We start from the raw sequence: 16,231 nt of genomic DNA on the forward strand, positions 1-16,231 counted from the left end.
CAGCTCTTGGGGTAAGTCACCCAATGAGCTCAAGCAGCTGAGTTCCCTAAACCCCGCAGGCTGGGTGTGTCACTCTGAGTGTGGGGCTACACTCAGCCGGGCTCAAGTCCAGGGCCCTGGGTTGGGGAAGGGTCCTCTGATTGCTCAGGGGTGGCGGGTGGGACTGAAACGACACGGCTCCTGCGATATTGGATGGTTCTGTCTATTGCACCAGAGCGCCTGTCATGCTAGGAATTCTCAGTTGCCGCAGGCCCCTTGACACAGCAGTAGCATATACCTCGATAGCATTCATCACCATGTATTTTCTGACAGGTTTCCACAAGAAAAAGGTTGAAAGAATTGAGTGAGTGAGCTTAAAGATTAAAAAGAGAAAGCTTGGGTAAGGCTTAGAGGAAAAAAGAAAAGAGAGGTTGTTTGGTGAGATGATTTTAAAGGCCTAGTTTGGCAGGTTATTAAAGAATAGAAAGAGAACTTAAAGGAAAATGAAGATTTTTGTTTTTAAAGGGTTAGTTTGAAAGAATAGAGGCAAGTTATTAAAGAGAAGAGGTTTTGGTGAGGTTTAGTAAGGAGAGGTGTTTTTAAAGGACTAGTTTAGTATGTTATTAAAGAATAAAATACTTTGAGATAAATGAAAAAGATGTATTAAATATAAGAGTAGGTTAATAAAGAACATTTTAAAAGTTAAACAAAAAAGAAACATAAAGGAAACTGTTTAGTATGCACATGGTAAAAATATAAAGGCAGGTTAAGAAAGAAACATTTAAACTATTAAATACAAGGGTAGGTTAAGAAAAGAACAAACAGACAAAGAGAGGTGAAAAGAGAGACCAGAGCAAGGAAAGAGAAAAGAAAGCCCCTTTGCAAAGGGCAGAGAGAGACAGCCTGTGGTTGAGTCGGAGAGAGAGCTCTTAACTTCCAAGTGTTTCTGCGAAAAGAGGCAACTTCCCAGGTTCACAGCCCCTCAGGCTTGTTACCACCGCCTTTGGATCGACCCAATCAGCTGTTGTTCTACAGCAGTGTCATACAATTCATGTTCCTGAACCAATTCTATAATCCCCAGGTTTTTGAACAAGAGCCACCTCCCACCCCTTAACTTTTTTAATCTTATATAAAAAAACAGACCCCAAGCATTTTCCCTGCCATGTAGCCCTTTTACATAGGGGCTTTAATACAAGTTAAAACCACAAGCCCTTAGTAACAAACAATTTTTTAAAGTTTTCCTCTATATTTTAGACTAACATGGGTTATTTTTTAATAAGGATAATCTGAAGCTGCAAGCAAAAACAGCATCTGTAAGCCAGTGGATCAGAGATAAGAAGGCTGCTTCTTCCCCAAACTTTTTAAGAAATGCAAGTAACAGTTATATTAACTCTTGTAAAGGGATAAACACTTGAAAAGACAAATCTATATGAAGACATCTCTTTATTTACAGGTGTGTTTCAATAAAATAGAGCATGCAAAACACCCCAGCTTTAAAACCACAAGTCTTCTTATTTTATAAACCAGTGAATCAGAGAGAGGTTTGTTTCTTCCCCTACTTTTTAACAAATGGAGGTGAAAGTTATATTAAGTCTTGTAATGGAATAAACACTTTAAAAGACAAACCTATATGAAGACACACCCCTTCATTTAGCACTTTTGCATATGTTTCAATTAAAAAAGAGCATGCAGAAGCACCCCAGGCCTAAACACACAAACCCCTGACTAAGAAAAAGTTTTTAAAAGCTTTTCCATATGCTTTTAGTGAGAACAATTTGAAGCAGCCTTTTGAAGTTAGTGGATTAGAAAAGGAGAAGACCATTTTGAAAAACAAGTCTATCCGAAGAAACAAATGTTCGTTTAGCCCTTTTTGCATGTGTGTTTCAATAAAAAGTGAGCATGCAGAAACACCCCAGGGTTAAAAACACAGAAAACCTGTTTATAAAAGTAATGTCTAATGATAAAAAAGTTTCCCCCTAGATTTTAGACTCACTTTGGTCATTTTTTACTAAGGACAATTTGAAGCAGCATAATTTTGCAGCAAAGCTACTATCAGCAAAAACAGCCTCTGTAAGCCAGTGGATCAGAGAAAAGAAGGCTGCTTCTTCGCCTGCTTTTTAACAAATACAAGTAAAAGTTATATTAAATTTTGTAAAGGAATGAACATTTTAAAAGACAAACCTATATGAAGACAGAGCCCTTTAACATTTTTACATGTGTTTCAATTAAAAAACAGAAAATGAGCATGCAGAAAACACGTGAGAGTGAAAACCACAGAACCTTAGTAACAGCTAGTTTATAGTCCCCTTATTTTGTAATCCAGTGGATCAGAGAGCAATTTATTTTCCTCCCCACTTTTTAACAAATCAATGAGAAAGTTATATTAAGCTTTCCTTTATTTTTTTTTTTAATTTACCCAGAGTAAGTAATTACTACCTGGGGGAGCAAACAGCTGTGCATCTCTCTCTATCAGTTAAGTCTGCAGCTTTGGGTGCATGGGTCAGACCTGGGTCTGTGTTTGCAGCAGGCTAATGTGTCTGGCTCGACACGACAGGGTACTGAAGTTCCAGGCTGGCAGGGAAAACGGGCTCAGAGGTAGTCTCGGTACATCAGCTGACAGTCCCAAGGTGGTCTCTCGGAGGCTTGTCATGAATGAGAATCTGGTCCTGCCTCCCGGAGGGCTGCAATCCCCTGGGAGCAGAGGATCTGTAGATTCTCTGCTACACAAAGGCCTGCACAAAGGAATTGAAGGCGCCTCCCCATGGATGGCAGCTCAGTGCTGGGACGGGGACACAAATCCGGATCGGGTGTGAGCAGGAGATGCTGAGCATTGTGCAGTAGATGGTGACTGAGCCTGGGTCCCGGGGAAAGCCCGCACTGAGTGTGATGCCACTAGTAAGGTTACCCCAGAGGTACAAAGATCATGACCCTGTGGAGTGCAGAAGCCTGGAAAGAACCAGGCGCTGGAGCAGCCGTGGGGACTGAGCAGTGAGCTCTGGGTCTGGGGATTTGTGTGAGCTGTGGGCTGGGCGCCTAGGGACTGTTTACATGCTGGGACAATAAATGAGCCCCAGGTAGGGGTACGATTAGACACTGGGGTCTTTTCAGAAGGTCGATGGGGGGAAACTGAGGCAGGCGCAGCAGTTGTGCTGCCAGAGGGCCCCACTGAACAGGGCCGATTCTCCACCACATCTCCCGCCACACGGAGGGACCCAATACTTCCCCTCTTCCCACTCAGAGACATTCACCCATCGGAAACTGTGAGTGAGCGGCCCCCCGGAGCATCCTCGGGCTGGCGGGCTTGGCAGTCGCAGTGGCAGCTCCTCTGCTCTCAGTCCCATCTCTGCTCCCTGCCGGGGAGGACGTGCACCGCGATGATCCCGGCGCTCAGGGCTCCCAGCACCAGCAGCAGGATGATCCCCTTGAGGTGGCAGTAGGACAGCGAGGAGACCGGGGCCGATGAGTGAGCTAAAGGTGATGGAGTCAGTTCATGCAGGGGGCAACCGGTGATGCCCCAAGAGCACAGCAGGGGAAGGGGTGGGGGTGCCTGGGAACCTGCCCCCCGCTCCATACAGGGCAGGAGGAGACGCTGTGCAAACAGGGCTGAGTCTGGGCCAGGCCCCACTGACCTCGGCTCCGGTGTCCCCTCAGAGTCAGCAGCCGCGTCCTGCCCCCAGGCACAGGAGCCCCCAGAGTGGGGCCCAGAGGGCTCTGACACGGCTCAGACTCCTCCTGTGCAGAGACAGGTGATGGGGCCCAAAACAGCCCTTGGACCCCCACTCTGAGCCCCTCACTCTGCCAGCTCCTCCCTATGCCCCCCACCCATAAGACCCCTCCCCTGGGCAGCCTGCGCTGATGTTCCTGCCCCTCCCCCTGCTCCCTCCCAGAGCCTTCTCAGAGTCAGGGGAGGGGATGGGAGGGGGGAGGCTGATGTGGCCCCTTAGGTGAGTTAGTGTTTGAGATCAGGCGTGTTTAATAACTAAACTTGTCGGGGTTCCCCCCATGTCCCCTCACCTCCCCATATCTCAGCCTGTGCACAACTCTCCTTGAGCCCAGGCTGCTCCCCATTGACCCTGCAACGCTGCTCTGGTGACACAGACAAATCAGGGGCCAACTGCTCCTTGGCAGGTTTACAGGCTAAGATCTGCAGCAAGTTGGCTTCTGGGGTTGTGGGGGGCCAGGTTCTATTTGGGATCAAAGCCCTGGGACTGATGCAAAGACAGCGACCCGATGCCAGCTCCCCCTGTGTGAGCACTGGGCAGCACGACCCTGCAGAGGGAGTTACCTGCACAAAGGCCCTTTGCAGAGGCGGTTGTGGAGCTGTTACCGGCGGGGTTCTGGGCTGTGCAGGTGACGGCCAGGTGAGCATCACGGGGGCTGAGAGAGATGTGCAGAATGGACCCATTGGGTACAACAGCACCCGCTGCTGTGTGAGTCCAGCTGTAGGTCACATTGTCCCCTCCCTCCCTGACGGTGCAGTGCAGGTTGTAGTTACAGGTTTCATTCACACAGGTCACTGAGCCACAGAAGATAGTTGGCTCCGGTACTTGCTCTGAAGGTGGGAGAGAAACATGGAATGGGCTGAAATTCCTGCAGCATCTTGCTAGCTGCTGCCTGGATGTGCTGAGTGAAGCTGAGTGCAAGGAGCTGTCTGGTTCCTTGCAGCACAGCTGGAGCCAAGGCAGGGTATCAGGGCGACCCTGCCCCAGCTGGAGATGGGGGGGAAGAAGGGAGGGATTGTTTGGGGGTGCTGGAGAAGTGGTAGTCAGGAGGCCCAGCCTTGAGCTAGTTGAAATTGCTCACTGAAACGTATTTCGGTCAGAAAACGGGTTTGCTGAAATTGGGGGGTTGGGAGCGGGACCTGGGGAAAGCGGCCGGGCAAGTGAGCCCTGGCTTGGGTGAAGGAAACCCACATGCCAAGAGGAGTTTGGGCTTCCAACGAGCCAGGGCCTTGTGGGGCGGGAGCAGTGGGGCAGCAGCCAGGGCAGGGGGAGGAGGTTGCAGAGAAGTGGGAAGAGAGGCAGAACTGGGGGGATGACGGGGAGGGGAGTGGAGGGGAAGGAACAGGAGCTAGGGGGAGGAGAAGCAGCTGCACTCAGAGGTCCGCACAGACACTGGGACCCTGCAGCCCTACATCTCCCTGAGGAGCTTCCTGAGCAGGGCGCGTTCCAGTTTCCACCGGGGTTCATCGGCCCCACACTTACTGTACACGCGCAGCAGGAAGGGTCTGTGGATGGTGCCTGTAACTGTGCTGATTTCAGCTCCGTAGGTGCCCGTGTCCTCTATCCTCAGGCTGGTGATCTGAAGTGAGTTGCTCTCAGCAGGGACTCTGAGGCGTCCCTCGTAGAATGGATCGGACACAATGACATTGGGGGGGTTTCCTGCTATTACAATTACTATACTCCTTGTTGTGTTTACTATCCAAGAAACAGTTATAAGTTGCTGTGCTGGGATCCCCAGAGGGAAAGTGATGGAGTCCCCCACAATCCTGCTCAGCTCCATTGCACCTGCTGCAGCTTTGCCGGCCCCTGCCCAACGAGAGAAGTACAGGAGCCTTTAGGACCAGATTGACTACACGCCTCGTCACGGGGACATCAGGCCAGTTCCCCTCCCCAGCCGTTGTGATATTTTTCCCTGGGAACCAGGGGGGGCTGCTAGGTGGGAGGGGGAGAGGGAGGGGACAATACTGTTTCCTATGGAGCTGGACCCAAATCCTCTCAGATTTTAGATTCTGGTGTCCAGCACCCCATGGCCAGGCTGCCTTCAGCCCTGGGGCTGGGGCTTGGATATTACAGAGCCAGGGGCCAGCTGTCAGATGTGGGTCTGGGTCTGGCTTTTGAACACGTCCGATCTCAGAGGGTTGAGATCCATTAGCAGTAGGAGGTTCTTTCCCTCTGCTGTGAACCAACCACTAAGGGGGGACAGAGAGCCGCACGGTGCCAGAGCAGGTTACAGGCTTTTACAGGCGTTTTACCTGTACAGGTTGAGTGGAGGCTGATGATCCTATTACAGCCCATTGATGGCCGAGTCTGTTTATCCCCTGACCCACTCGTCTCCCTCTGGGGCCCTCCCAAGAGCAAGGGAGACAGCTTTGATTCCTCTCTCCCTTCCCAGCAGGCTTGTGCGGTTTCATGATCCCCACTGGCAATAGCTGAGCTGGGGGTGACTGTGCTGAGTTGGGGGCTAGTGCAGGAAATTTGGCTGAGGAGGTGAATTTTCACCTAGCTCTGAACGTGGGGAGGTTTTAGATCCTCAGGGGCGAGGGACTTGCCTAAGGCGGGGGTTGGGCCTAAAAGGGAAGGGACTGCAGTGCTCCCCAAAAAACCCTGGGGAGCTGGATCTTGGGGCAGACCCAGCAAAGCTGCCTTTGGCTGGGGACCGGGCGTGAATCTCCAAGGCCCATGGCAGGGGCTGTTTGTAGGGCCCCCATTTCCCTCCTAACTTTGCGGAGGATTTGAGGTGGTTCCCCCAAAGCTCCATAAATTTCCCCATGCCTATCCCGTCTTTATTCACCTTCTGTGGGCAGCGGGAGGTGAGGTCACCCCCAATCTATTTCAAGAGGTGCATTAGACGCTCTCTGTCCAAGGGCACCTGTTAGGTAGGGAAGGGGCTGCTGCCGCCCCCCTGAGTTTCATACAGGAGCTGTTCTCCCAGGCGGAGCTCTTACCTGCACAAAGTTAGAATGGATTGTGAGTTGTGCAGAGGGGTGTTTCAGTTTGTGTCCCTGGGGCAGGGAGTCAGTGCTTTGTTTACAAACAGATGCAGGGTGATTAAGATAAGAAAAGGCTGGTGTGACGGGTTCCATCACAGAGACCTCTTTGGGACTGTCACCTGATGTGCTGAAATTACCTCTAAGCCCATTTTCCCTTCCAGAGCCTTGCTTTGTTGAGCTAGACACACTAGCCTGCTGCAACACAGACCCAGGTCTGGTCCATGCCCCGAAAGCTGCAGACCTAACTGAAAACTGCTCTGCAGATTACCTGCCTCCAGCACCCAGTTCCCAATGGGATCCAAACCCCAAATAAATCCCTTTTACTCTGTATAAAGCTTATACTGGGTACATTCATAAATTGTCCACCCTCTAGAACACTGATGGAGAGAGATGCACAGCTGTTTGCTCCTCCAGGTATCAGTCACTTACTCTGGGTTTATTAATAAACAAAAGTGATCTATTAAGTATAAAAAATAGGATTTAAGTGGTTTCAAGTAATAAGGGACAGAACAAAGTAAGTTACCAAGCAAAATAAAGCAAAAACCACGCAAGTCTAAACCGAATACAATAAGGGCTTGTCTACATCACAAAGTTGCAGCGCTGGTGAGGGGGTTACAGCGCTGCAACTTAGGAGGTGTATACATCTGCAGGGCATCACCAGCGCTGCAACTCCCTGTTTGCAGCGCTGGCCGTACTCCCGTTTTGTCTCGGGTGTAGATGATCCAGCGCTGGTGATCCAGCGCTGGTAATCAAGTGTAGACACTTACCAGCGCTTTTCTTGACCTCCGTGGAATAAGCAGGTATCCCAGCATACCTGAGGAAGCCTCTGGTAATCAAGCAGGTCTCCTTCCCCGGTTTGCTCTCGCATTCCCCGAGCAAGCAGGTCTCCTTCCCTGCGGTTTGCTCTCGCGTTCCCCGAACCCCCGTGCAAGCAGGTCTCCTTCCCTGCGGTTTGCAGGGGGGTTCGGGGAATGCGAGAGCAAACCGCGGTGAAGCTGGTCTCCTTCCCCGGTTTGCTCTCGCGTTCCCCGAACCCCCGTGCAAGCAGGTCTCCTTCCCCGGTTTGCTCTCGCGTTCCCCGAACCCCCATGCAAGCAGGTCTCCTTCCCTGCGGTTTGCAGGGGGGTTCAGGGAACGCGAGAGCAAACCGCGGCGAAGCTGGTCTCCTTCCCCGGTTTGCTCTCGCGTTCCCCGAACCCCCGAGCAAGCAGGTTTCCTTCCCTGCGGTTTGCAGGGTGGTTTGGGGAACGCGAGAGCAAACCGCGGCGAAGCTGGTCTCCTTCCCCGGTTTGCTCTCGCGTTCCTCGAACCCCCCTTGAAGCCGCCCAACAGCGCTGCAGTGTGGCCACATCTAACACCACTTGCAGCGCTGGTTGCTGTAAGTGTGGCCACTCTGCAGCACTGGCCCTATACAGCTGTACTAATACAGCTGTAACAACCAGCGCTGCAAAATTGTAGATGTAGACATACCCTAAGAAACTGTTTACAGATGAAACCTCACCCTCAGAGATGTTCCAATATGCTTCTTTCACACACTAGATCCCTTCTGAGTCTAGGCCCAATCCTTTCCCCGGTACAGTTGTTGTTAGGTCCAGCAGACATCTCATGTGGTGAGCAGGGGGTTCTCATCACTGGCAGCCCCCTTTGTCCTGCTCCACCCCCTCTTATAGCTTTGGCACAAGGTGGGAATCTTTTGTCTCTCTGGGTCCCCACCCCTCCTTCGAAATGGAAAAGTAACAAATTTAAGATGGATTCCAGTATCACAGGGGTTCTCAAACTGGGGGTCATGACTCCTCAAGGGGTCACAAGGTTATTACATGGGGGGTTGTGAGCTGTCAGCCTCCACCCCAAACCTCGCTTTGCCCCAGCATTTATAATGGTGTTAAATATATAAAAAAGTGTTTTTAATTGATAAGGGGGGTCGCACTCAGAGGCTTGCTCTGCGAAAGGGGTCACCAGTACAAAAGTTTGAGAACCACTGCAGCATCAGGTGACATGGTCAGACCCCCAGTCTCCATTCCCCATGGGCTGGCCCCACACATACACAGGGAGGCTTTCAAGTAACTAAGCCCGTTTACAACTGATTGTTTCTGGAGCTCCCTTAATGGCCTCCACTTAATATGTTTACATCAGTGATACAAGTTCATATCTTATTCTCCTAACTCCAGATATAGGAATAAGACACGCGAACAAATAGGATGAACACACTTAGTAGATTACAAGCTCTCTAATGACACCCTACACAGCACATTTAGCGTAAAGCATGTTCCAGTGATGCCATATTCATAAGCGTATTTCCCTAAAGCATATGGAGTGCACCGTCAATCTGGTAATTAAATGAAGGACCTGGAAGTGGTTAGATGAACCTGTCAAATAGGAATCCCTGTGTGGGGATGGGGCTGAGGAGAGAGCCCAGGGGACTCGGAAGAAACACTGCCAAGCCCTCTGAGCCCAGGCTACATTCAGAACAGAGGAAGGTGTCAGGGGCATAGGAGAAAAGAAGGGGCTGAACCCCAGGGCAGGGCTAGCAGTGGCACAGAGAAGTTCCCACGCTACCTGTGGTCCTGATGTGGCCCCATCACCGCAGCATCTGAGCACCTCACAGCACAGCCCCTGGGTGAGGCAGAGCTGGGCTGTTACTCCCATTGCACAGATGAGCACTGAGGCACACCCAGACTAACAGCCAGACTTTCACAGGTATTTAGGCACCGAGTGGGATTTTCAAACGTTCCTAGAAGTTTCGAAGCTTTGTAAACCCCACTAGGTGCCCGGCTGCATCAACATTTTAAATCTAACCAGTGTCCCTTAAGTGACTTGCCCCAAGAGGTCAGAACATGTTAGTATTAGAACTGAGTGGGTGTAAAATTTAATTTTCTTTCTCTATATAGGAATTAGAAACTGTTATCTGACAGCAGCACTGTGCCTGTTATCTGCAAAAACCAAGAGTTTTCAGGTGCCCAAGTAGCCTCTGAAATCATGGTTAAGGTGCCCACCACCACCCCACCGAAATCTGAAATGGCACCACTGTCTGTGCCACCATTTCCTGCCCTGGAGTTCACTCACCGCCGGGCTGTGAAACCAGAAGGAGCAAAAGAAGGGAAGGCCGCAGAGCCCCCTCCATCCTGGCAGCGAGGGGCAGGCAGAGCGGGCGGCCGTCAGTCCATAGAACGGGTGTCCTGACCGAACAGAACCGGAGTGGGTTATATGGCAGGCTTTGCTGAGTGGCTGGTCCCTAATGGTGCCGAGGGGCTGCAGAGAAATGACCCGCCCCACAGCTCTGCAACTTCCCCCATGAGACGCTCTTTCCTTTGTGGTAAGTCACGCAGTGAGCTCAAAGCAGCCCAGGGTGCTGGGTTGGAGAAGGTTCCTCTAATTGCTCAGGGCTGAAAGGGTCTGAACCAGACACGGCTCCTGCAATACTGGATGGTTCTGTCTATTGCACCAGAGAGCCTGTCACGCTAGGAATTCTCAGTTACCCGGGGCCCCTTGACACGGCTCTAGCAATGGAAAGGCCCTTCGACGGGGCACACAGTACATTGACACCCACTGTCAGGGCCCTTTGCGCAGTCAGGGGGGTGTGACGGGGGCTTGGCATGAATGAGAATCTGGCCCTGTGTCCCGGGGGGCTGTGATCCCCTGGGGGCGGAGGGTCTGTAGGTTCTCTGCTAGATAGAGGCCTGCGCAAAGGAATTGAAGGTGCCTCCCATGGCTGGCAGCTCAGTGCTGGGATACGGACACAAATCAGGATCGGGTGTGAGCAGGAGGTGCTGAGCATTGTGGAGAAGATGGTGACTGAGCCTGGGCCCCGAGGAAACCCCGCAGTGAGTGTGATGCCACTAACAGGGTTACCCCAGTGATACAAAGATCAAGACACTGTGGAGTTCAGAGGCAGAGACTTTATTTACATGATGGAAAGTTATCCCGCGGAACTCATTGCCACTGGATACTGTTGCTCTGTCAAGTGGTGTAGGATTAAAACACAACACACCCTCGACCTGTCTGAATAACAAGGACTTTCACGGTTCTGCTGGGGAGGAGAGATAGAATGTGGAAGGGACATTAGCTGTTTGGCACCATAGTATAAACCAACTTCTCTCTGTGTGGGTGAGAAAAATTCTTCTCATATGGGCAGGTTATTCCAGAATTTCCCAGTAGGGGGATGTTTCTCCTTCCTCTGAAGTAGCCGAGGCAGGGCAGTGCTGGAGCAGGGACGCTGGACTAGATTGGCCGGGTGTAATTCCTAAGGGCTTGTCTCCACACAGGCTTGGTTTAGAAACCGAGACAGTTAAAGAGGTGCAGGGGCTGCACCCAGAGATGCCCCTTTCCACTGAGACAAAGGCACCCCCAGTAAGGGAGGCAGCGCTTTCATTGTACCCGTAGAAAATCACCCCACTGACCTGCAGTGACACTGGCGCAGCAGCTGGGTCTACACCAGGCTGGAGTCCCCTGTTTTCAGGGCCAGTTCTGGGTTCACAAGGCAGCTAAGTTTCTCCCGGGACAAACTCCTTGGTCCTGGCTCTCCATCGCCCTGCCCTGTGCAGTCATCAGCCCCAGAACACAGTGGGAAGAAAAGTGCCTCCATGATAGGGTGTTTGGCCCCTTCAATGGCCAGAGGCTGGGGCCAGCCTGCCTTGGGCATTAACCAGGTGCAGCTGGAAGTGAGCTCCTGTCCCTAGAGAGCTGGGTGCCATGGAGGGGGAGAGAGCCCGGGATGGGAGCGAGCACGGTAGGGAGTCCCTGGGAAAGGTTTACACACTGGGACAATAAATGAACCCCAGGTAGGGGTACGTTTAGATACGGAGGTCTTTTCAGAAGGTTGATGGGAGGAAACTGAGGCAGGCGCACCTGTCGTGCTGCCAGTGGCTGCCAGAAGGTGCCATTGAGCAGGGCCGATTCTCCACCACGTCTCCTGCCACACAGAGGGACCCAATACTTCCCCTCCTTCCACTCAGTGACATTCACCCGTTGGAAGCTGCGAGCGAGCGGCCCCCCGGAGCATCCTCGGGCTGGCGGGCTGGGGAACGCCCAGGCGGGATTGGCAGTCACAGTGGCAGCTCCTCTGCTCTCAGTCTCGTCTCTGCTCCCTGCCGGGGAGGACGTGCACCGCGATGATCCCGGCGCTCAGGGCTCCCAGCACCAGCAGCAGGACGATCCCCTTGAGGTGGCAGTAGGACAGCGAGGAGGCCGGGGCTGGTGGGGGAGTTAAAGGTGATGGCGTCAGTTCATGCAGGGGGCAACCGGTGATGCCCCAAGAGCACAGCAGGGGAAGGGGTGGGGGTGCCTGGGAATCTGTCCCCTGCTCCATACAGGGCAGGAGGAGACGCTGTGCAAACAGGGCTGAGTCTGGGCCAGGCCCCACTGACCTTGGCTCTGGTGTCCTCTCTGGGGAATCGGAGTGAGAGGCCGTGTCCTGCCCCAGACACAGGAGCCCCCAGAGTGGAGCCCAGAGGGCTCTGACACCGCTCAGACTCCTGAGCAGAGTGAGGTGACGGGGCCCAAAACAGCCCTTGGACCCCCACTCTGAGCCCCTCACTCCGCCGGCTCCTCCCTACGCCCCCCAGCCATGAGCAGCTCATCACCCTGTGCAGGGTGGGGCTGTGACCCCTCCCTTGGGCAGCCTGCACTGATGTTCCTGCCCCTCCCCCTGCTACCTCCCTTCTCAGTCGGAGGGAGGGGACGGGGGGGGCTGATGCAGCCCCTTAAATGAGTCAGTGTTTGAGATCAGGAGTGTTTAATAACTAAACTTCTCGGGGTTCCCCCCCTACATTACCCTTCCCTCCCTCCCAATATCTCAGCCTGCGCACGGCTCTCTTTGGGCCTAGGCTGCTCCCCATTGCCCCTACAATGCTGCTTTGGTGACACAGACAAATCCACAGCAAACCACTCCCGGCCTGGCAGGTTTACAGGGTAAAATCTGCAGTGAGGTGGCTTCTGGGGCTGCGAGGGGCCAGGTTCCATTTTGGATCAAAGACCTGGGACTGGTGCAAAGGCAGCGACCCGATGCCAGCTTCCCCTGTGTGAGCACTGGGCAGCGTGACCCTGCAGAGGGAGTTATGCCTGGTAGGGTAAAATTTGGTTCTCAGCGAAATGGTCTCTTTGCTCTCCCGTAACACAAGCAGTGCTATCAAACTATCAGTGTTAGGAGCCTGATCCTACCGGTGACCTGGGAGATAAGCCTCTGGCAGATTGGCAGGAGGGGTCCGTTAGCTCCTATACCCGTGCAGGTTTGTTTCTGTTTAAACAGGAGTCTGTCCTGCAGAGGGACTTACCTGCACAAAGGCCCTTTGCAGAGGCGGTAGTGGTGCTGTTACTGACAGGGTTCTGGGCTGTGCAGGTGACATTCAGGTGAGCATCACGGGGGCTGAGAGAGATGTGCAGAATGGACCCATTGGGTACAACAGCACCCGCTGCTGTGTGAGTCCAGCTGTAGGTCACATTGTCCCCTCCATCCCTGACGGTGCAGTGCAGGTTGTAGTTACAGGTTTCTTTCACACAGGTCACTGAGTCACAGACAATAGTTGGCTCCGGTACTTGCTCTGCAGGGGGGAGAGATACATGGAATGGGGTGAAATTTCTTCAGTATCTTCCTAGCCACAGCCTGGATGTGCTCGGGGAAGCTGAGCACAAGGAGCTGTCTGGCTCTCTGCAGCACAGTTGCAGCTAGGGTGACCAGGCAACAAGTGTGAAATATCGGGATGGGCGTGGGGGGTAATAGGAACTTATATAAGAAAAAGATCCAAAAATCAGGACTGTCTCTATAAAATCAGGACATCTGGTCACCCTATTTGGAGTACAGCAGAGGATTAGAGCGACCCTGCCCCAGCTGGAGGTGGGGGGAAGAAGGGAGGGATCATTTTGGGGTGCTGGAGAAGTGTTGGTCAGGAGGTCCAGCCCAGAGGCTGGTAGTGGGTTTGAAATTCCTCAATGAAATGTGTTTCTAACAGCAAATGTGGTTATGCTGCAATTGAGGGGATGGGGGTTGGGCCTGGGGAAAGTGGCCAGGCAGGTGAGCCCTGGCTTGGGTGAAGGAAACCTGCATGCTAAGAGGAGTTTGGGTTTCTGATGAGTCAGGGCTGTGTGGGGTGGGAGCAGTGGGGCAGCAGCCAGGGCTGGGGAGGAGGGGAGGGAAGGAAGGAAGTTGTGGAGGACAAGTGGGCAGAGAGGCAGAGCTGGGGGGTGACGGGGAAGGAACAGGAGCAAGGAGGAGGAGAAGCAGTTGCAGTAAGAGGTCCACACAGACACTGGGACCCTGCGGCCCTTCATCTCCCAGAGGAGCTTCCTGAGCAGGGCGCGTTCCAGCTTCCACTGGGGTTCATCGGCCCCACACTTACTGTACACATGCAGCAGGAAGGGTCTGTGGCTGATGCCTGTAGCTGTGGTGATTTGAGCTCCGTAGGTGCCCGTGTCCTTCATCCTCAGGCTGGTGATCTGAAGCGAGTTGATCTCGGGGACACTCACGCGTCCCTCGTAGGATGCGTCTAACACAATGACATTGAGGGGGGTTCCTGTTGTTACAGTTACTATGCTCCTAGTTGTGTTTACTGTCCAGGAAACAGTTCTAGCTTGCTCTGCTGGGATCTCCAGGAGGAAAGTGACGGAGTCCCCTAGAATCCGGCTCAGCTCCATCGTGCCGGCCTCTGCTCTGACGTGCCCTGTCCCAGAGAGAAGAACAGGAGCCTGTAGGACCAGATTGACTACATGCCCCATCCTGGACACAACAGGCCAGTTCCCCTCCCCTGCCCTTGTGACATGTTTCCCCAGGAACCAGGGGGCACTATATGGGATGGAGAGAGAGAGGGGACAGTACCATTTCCTATGGAGCTGGACCCAAACCTTCCCAGATTTCAGATCCTGGTGTCCAGCACACCATGGCCAGGCTGCCTTCAGCCCTGGGGCTGGGGCTTGGATATTACAGAGCCAGGGGCCAGCTGTCAGATGTGGGTCTGGATCTGACTATTGAACAGGTCCGATCTCAGGGGGTTGAGATCCATTAGCAGTAGGAGGTTCTTTCCCTCTGCTGTGAACCAACCACTAGAGGGGGACAGAGAGCCGCACGGTGCCAGAGCCGGTTTCAGGCTTTTGCCGGCGTTTTTCCTGCGCAGGTTGAGTGGAGGCTGATAATCCTATTACAGCCCATTGATGGCCGAGTCTGTCTATCCCCTGACCCACTGTCTCCCTCTGGGGGTTCTTACACTGGGGCCCATCACCCCGGTATCTGAGCACCTCCCAAGAGCAGGGGAGACAGCTTTGATTCCTCTCTCCCTTCCCAGCAGGCTCGAGCGGTTTCATGATCCCCACCAGACATAGCTCAGCGTGGGGTGACGGTGTTGGCTTGGGGCTAATGCAGGAAATTTGGCTGAAGAGGTGAATTTGCACCTAGCTCTGAATGTGGGGAGGTTTTAGATCCTCAGGGCTGAAGGACCTGCCTAAGGGATGGTTCGAGGGTTTGGGCTCACAGAGGAGGGGGCTTCAGGATTCCCCAATGAGCCTTGGGGGGCTGGAGCTTGGGGTAGACCCAGCAAAGCTGCCTTTGGCTGGGGAGGGGCATGAATCTCCCAGGCCATGGCAGGGGTTGTTTATGGGCCCCCCATTTCCCTCCTAACTTTGCGGAGGATTTGAGGTGGTTCTCCCAAAGCTCCATAAATACCCCTGATGCCCGTCCCATCTTTGTGCACCTCCTGTGGGCAGTGTGAGATGAGGTCACCCCCAGCTTATTTGAGGGGGCGCATTAGACGCTCTCTGTCCAAGGGCGCCAATTAGGTAGGGAAGGAGGTGCTGCCGCCCCCCTGAGATTCATACAGGAGCTCTGCTCCTGGCAGAGCTCTTCCCTGCACAAAGTTAGGCCTTGGCTACACTGGAGAGTTGCAGCGCTGGTGGTGGCTTTACAGCCCCTGCAACCCACTCACCGTCCACACTTGCAAGGCACATACAGTGCTGCATCTCCCTGGCTACAGCACTGCATGTACTCCACCTCTGCCTGGGGAATAATGACTGCAGCGCTGGTGATTCAGCGCTGCTCCGCAAGTGTGGCCACCAAAAGCGCTGTCATTGGCCTCCACAGATATTCGGAGGTATCCCAGAATGCCTGCTCAGCCACTCTGCTCATCAGTTCGCACTCTACTGCCCTGGCCTCAGGTGACCCTCCCTTTAAATGCCCCGGGAATTTTAAAAATCCCCTTCCTGTTTGCTCAGCCAGGCGTGGAGTGCAATCAGTGAATCTTTCCAGGTGCCCATGCCTCCACGTGCCAAACGAGCCCCAGCATGGAGCAATGGCAAGTTGCTGGACCTCATCAGTGTTTAGGGGGAGGAAGCTGTGCAGTTCCAGCTGCACTCCAGCCGTAGGAATTACGATACCTATGGGCAGATCTCAAGGGCCACGCTGGAAAGGGGCCATGACCGGGACGCGGTGCATTGCAGGGTTAAAGTGAAGGAGCTGTGGAGTGCCTATTGCAAAGCCCGTGAGGGAAACTGCCACTCAGGTGCTGCCCCCACGACCTGCCATTTTTACAAGAAGCTGAACGCGATACTTGGGGGTGACCC

At 53.3% G+C, this 16,231-nt stretch overlaps 2 protein-coding genes across 2 annotated transcripts in view; both read right to left on the reverse strand.

The window, feature by feature from the left end:
- Positions 1-2,165: 2,165 nt before the first annotated feature.
- On the reverse strand, positions 2,166-9,949 carry LOC127038227 (SLAM family member 5-like). Its single transcript, XM_050930742.1, has 4 exons — positions 9,755-9,949; positions 5,184-5,507; positions 4,265-4,531; positions 2,166-3,447 (listed from the first exon to the last, which is right to left on the reverse strand). Exons 1-4 carry the CDS (start codon positions 9,810-9,812, stop codon positions 3,311-3,313), a joined length of 786 nt encoding a protein of 261 aa, XP_050786699.1. The 5' UTR covers positions 9,813-9,949; the 3' UTR covers positions 2,166-3,310.
- Positions 9,950-10,567: 618 nt separating this feature from the next.
- LOC127038410 (SLAM family member 5-like) overlaps positions 10,568-16,231 on the reverse strand; it is a 30,356-nt gene continuing 24,692 nt past the window's right edge. Inside the window, exons 4-6 of the mRNA XM_050931003.1 lie at positions 14,023-14,343; positions 12,961-13,227; positions 10,568-11,881 (exon numbers count right to left, since the gene is read on the reverse strand). Coding sequence (XP_050786960.1) covers positions 11,757-11,881; positions 12,961-13,227; positions 14,023-14,343 — 713 coding nt within the window. The 3' untranslated portion in view covers positions 10,568-11,756. The remainder of the gene's footprint in view (positions 11,882-12,960; positions 13,228-14,022; positions 14,344-16,231) is intronic.

The sequence above is a fragment of the Gopherus flavomarginatus genome, chromosome 20 (genome assembly GCF_025201925.1).
Source record: "Gopherus flavomarginatus isolate rGopFla2 chromosome 20, rGopFla2.mat.asm, whole genome shotgun sequence".
Classification (NCBI taxonomy): domain Eukaryota; kingdom Metazoa; phylum Chordata; order Testudines; family Testudinidae; genus Gopherus; species Gopherus flavomarginatus.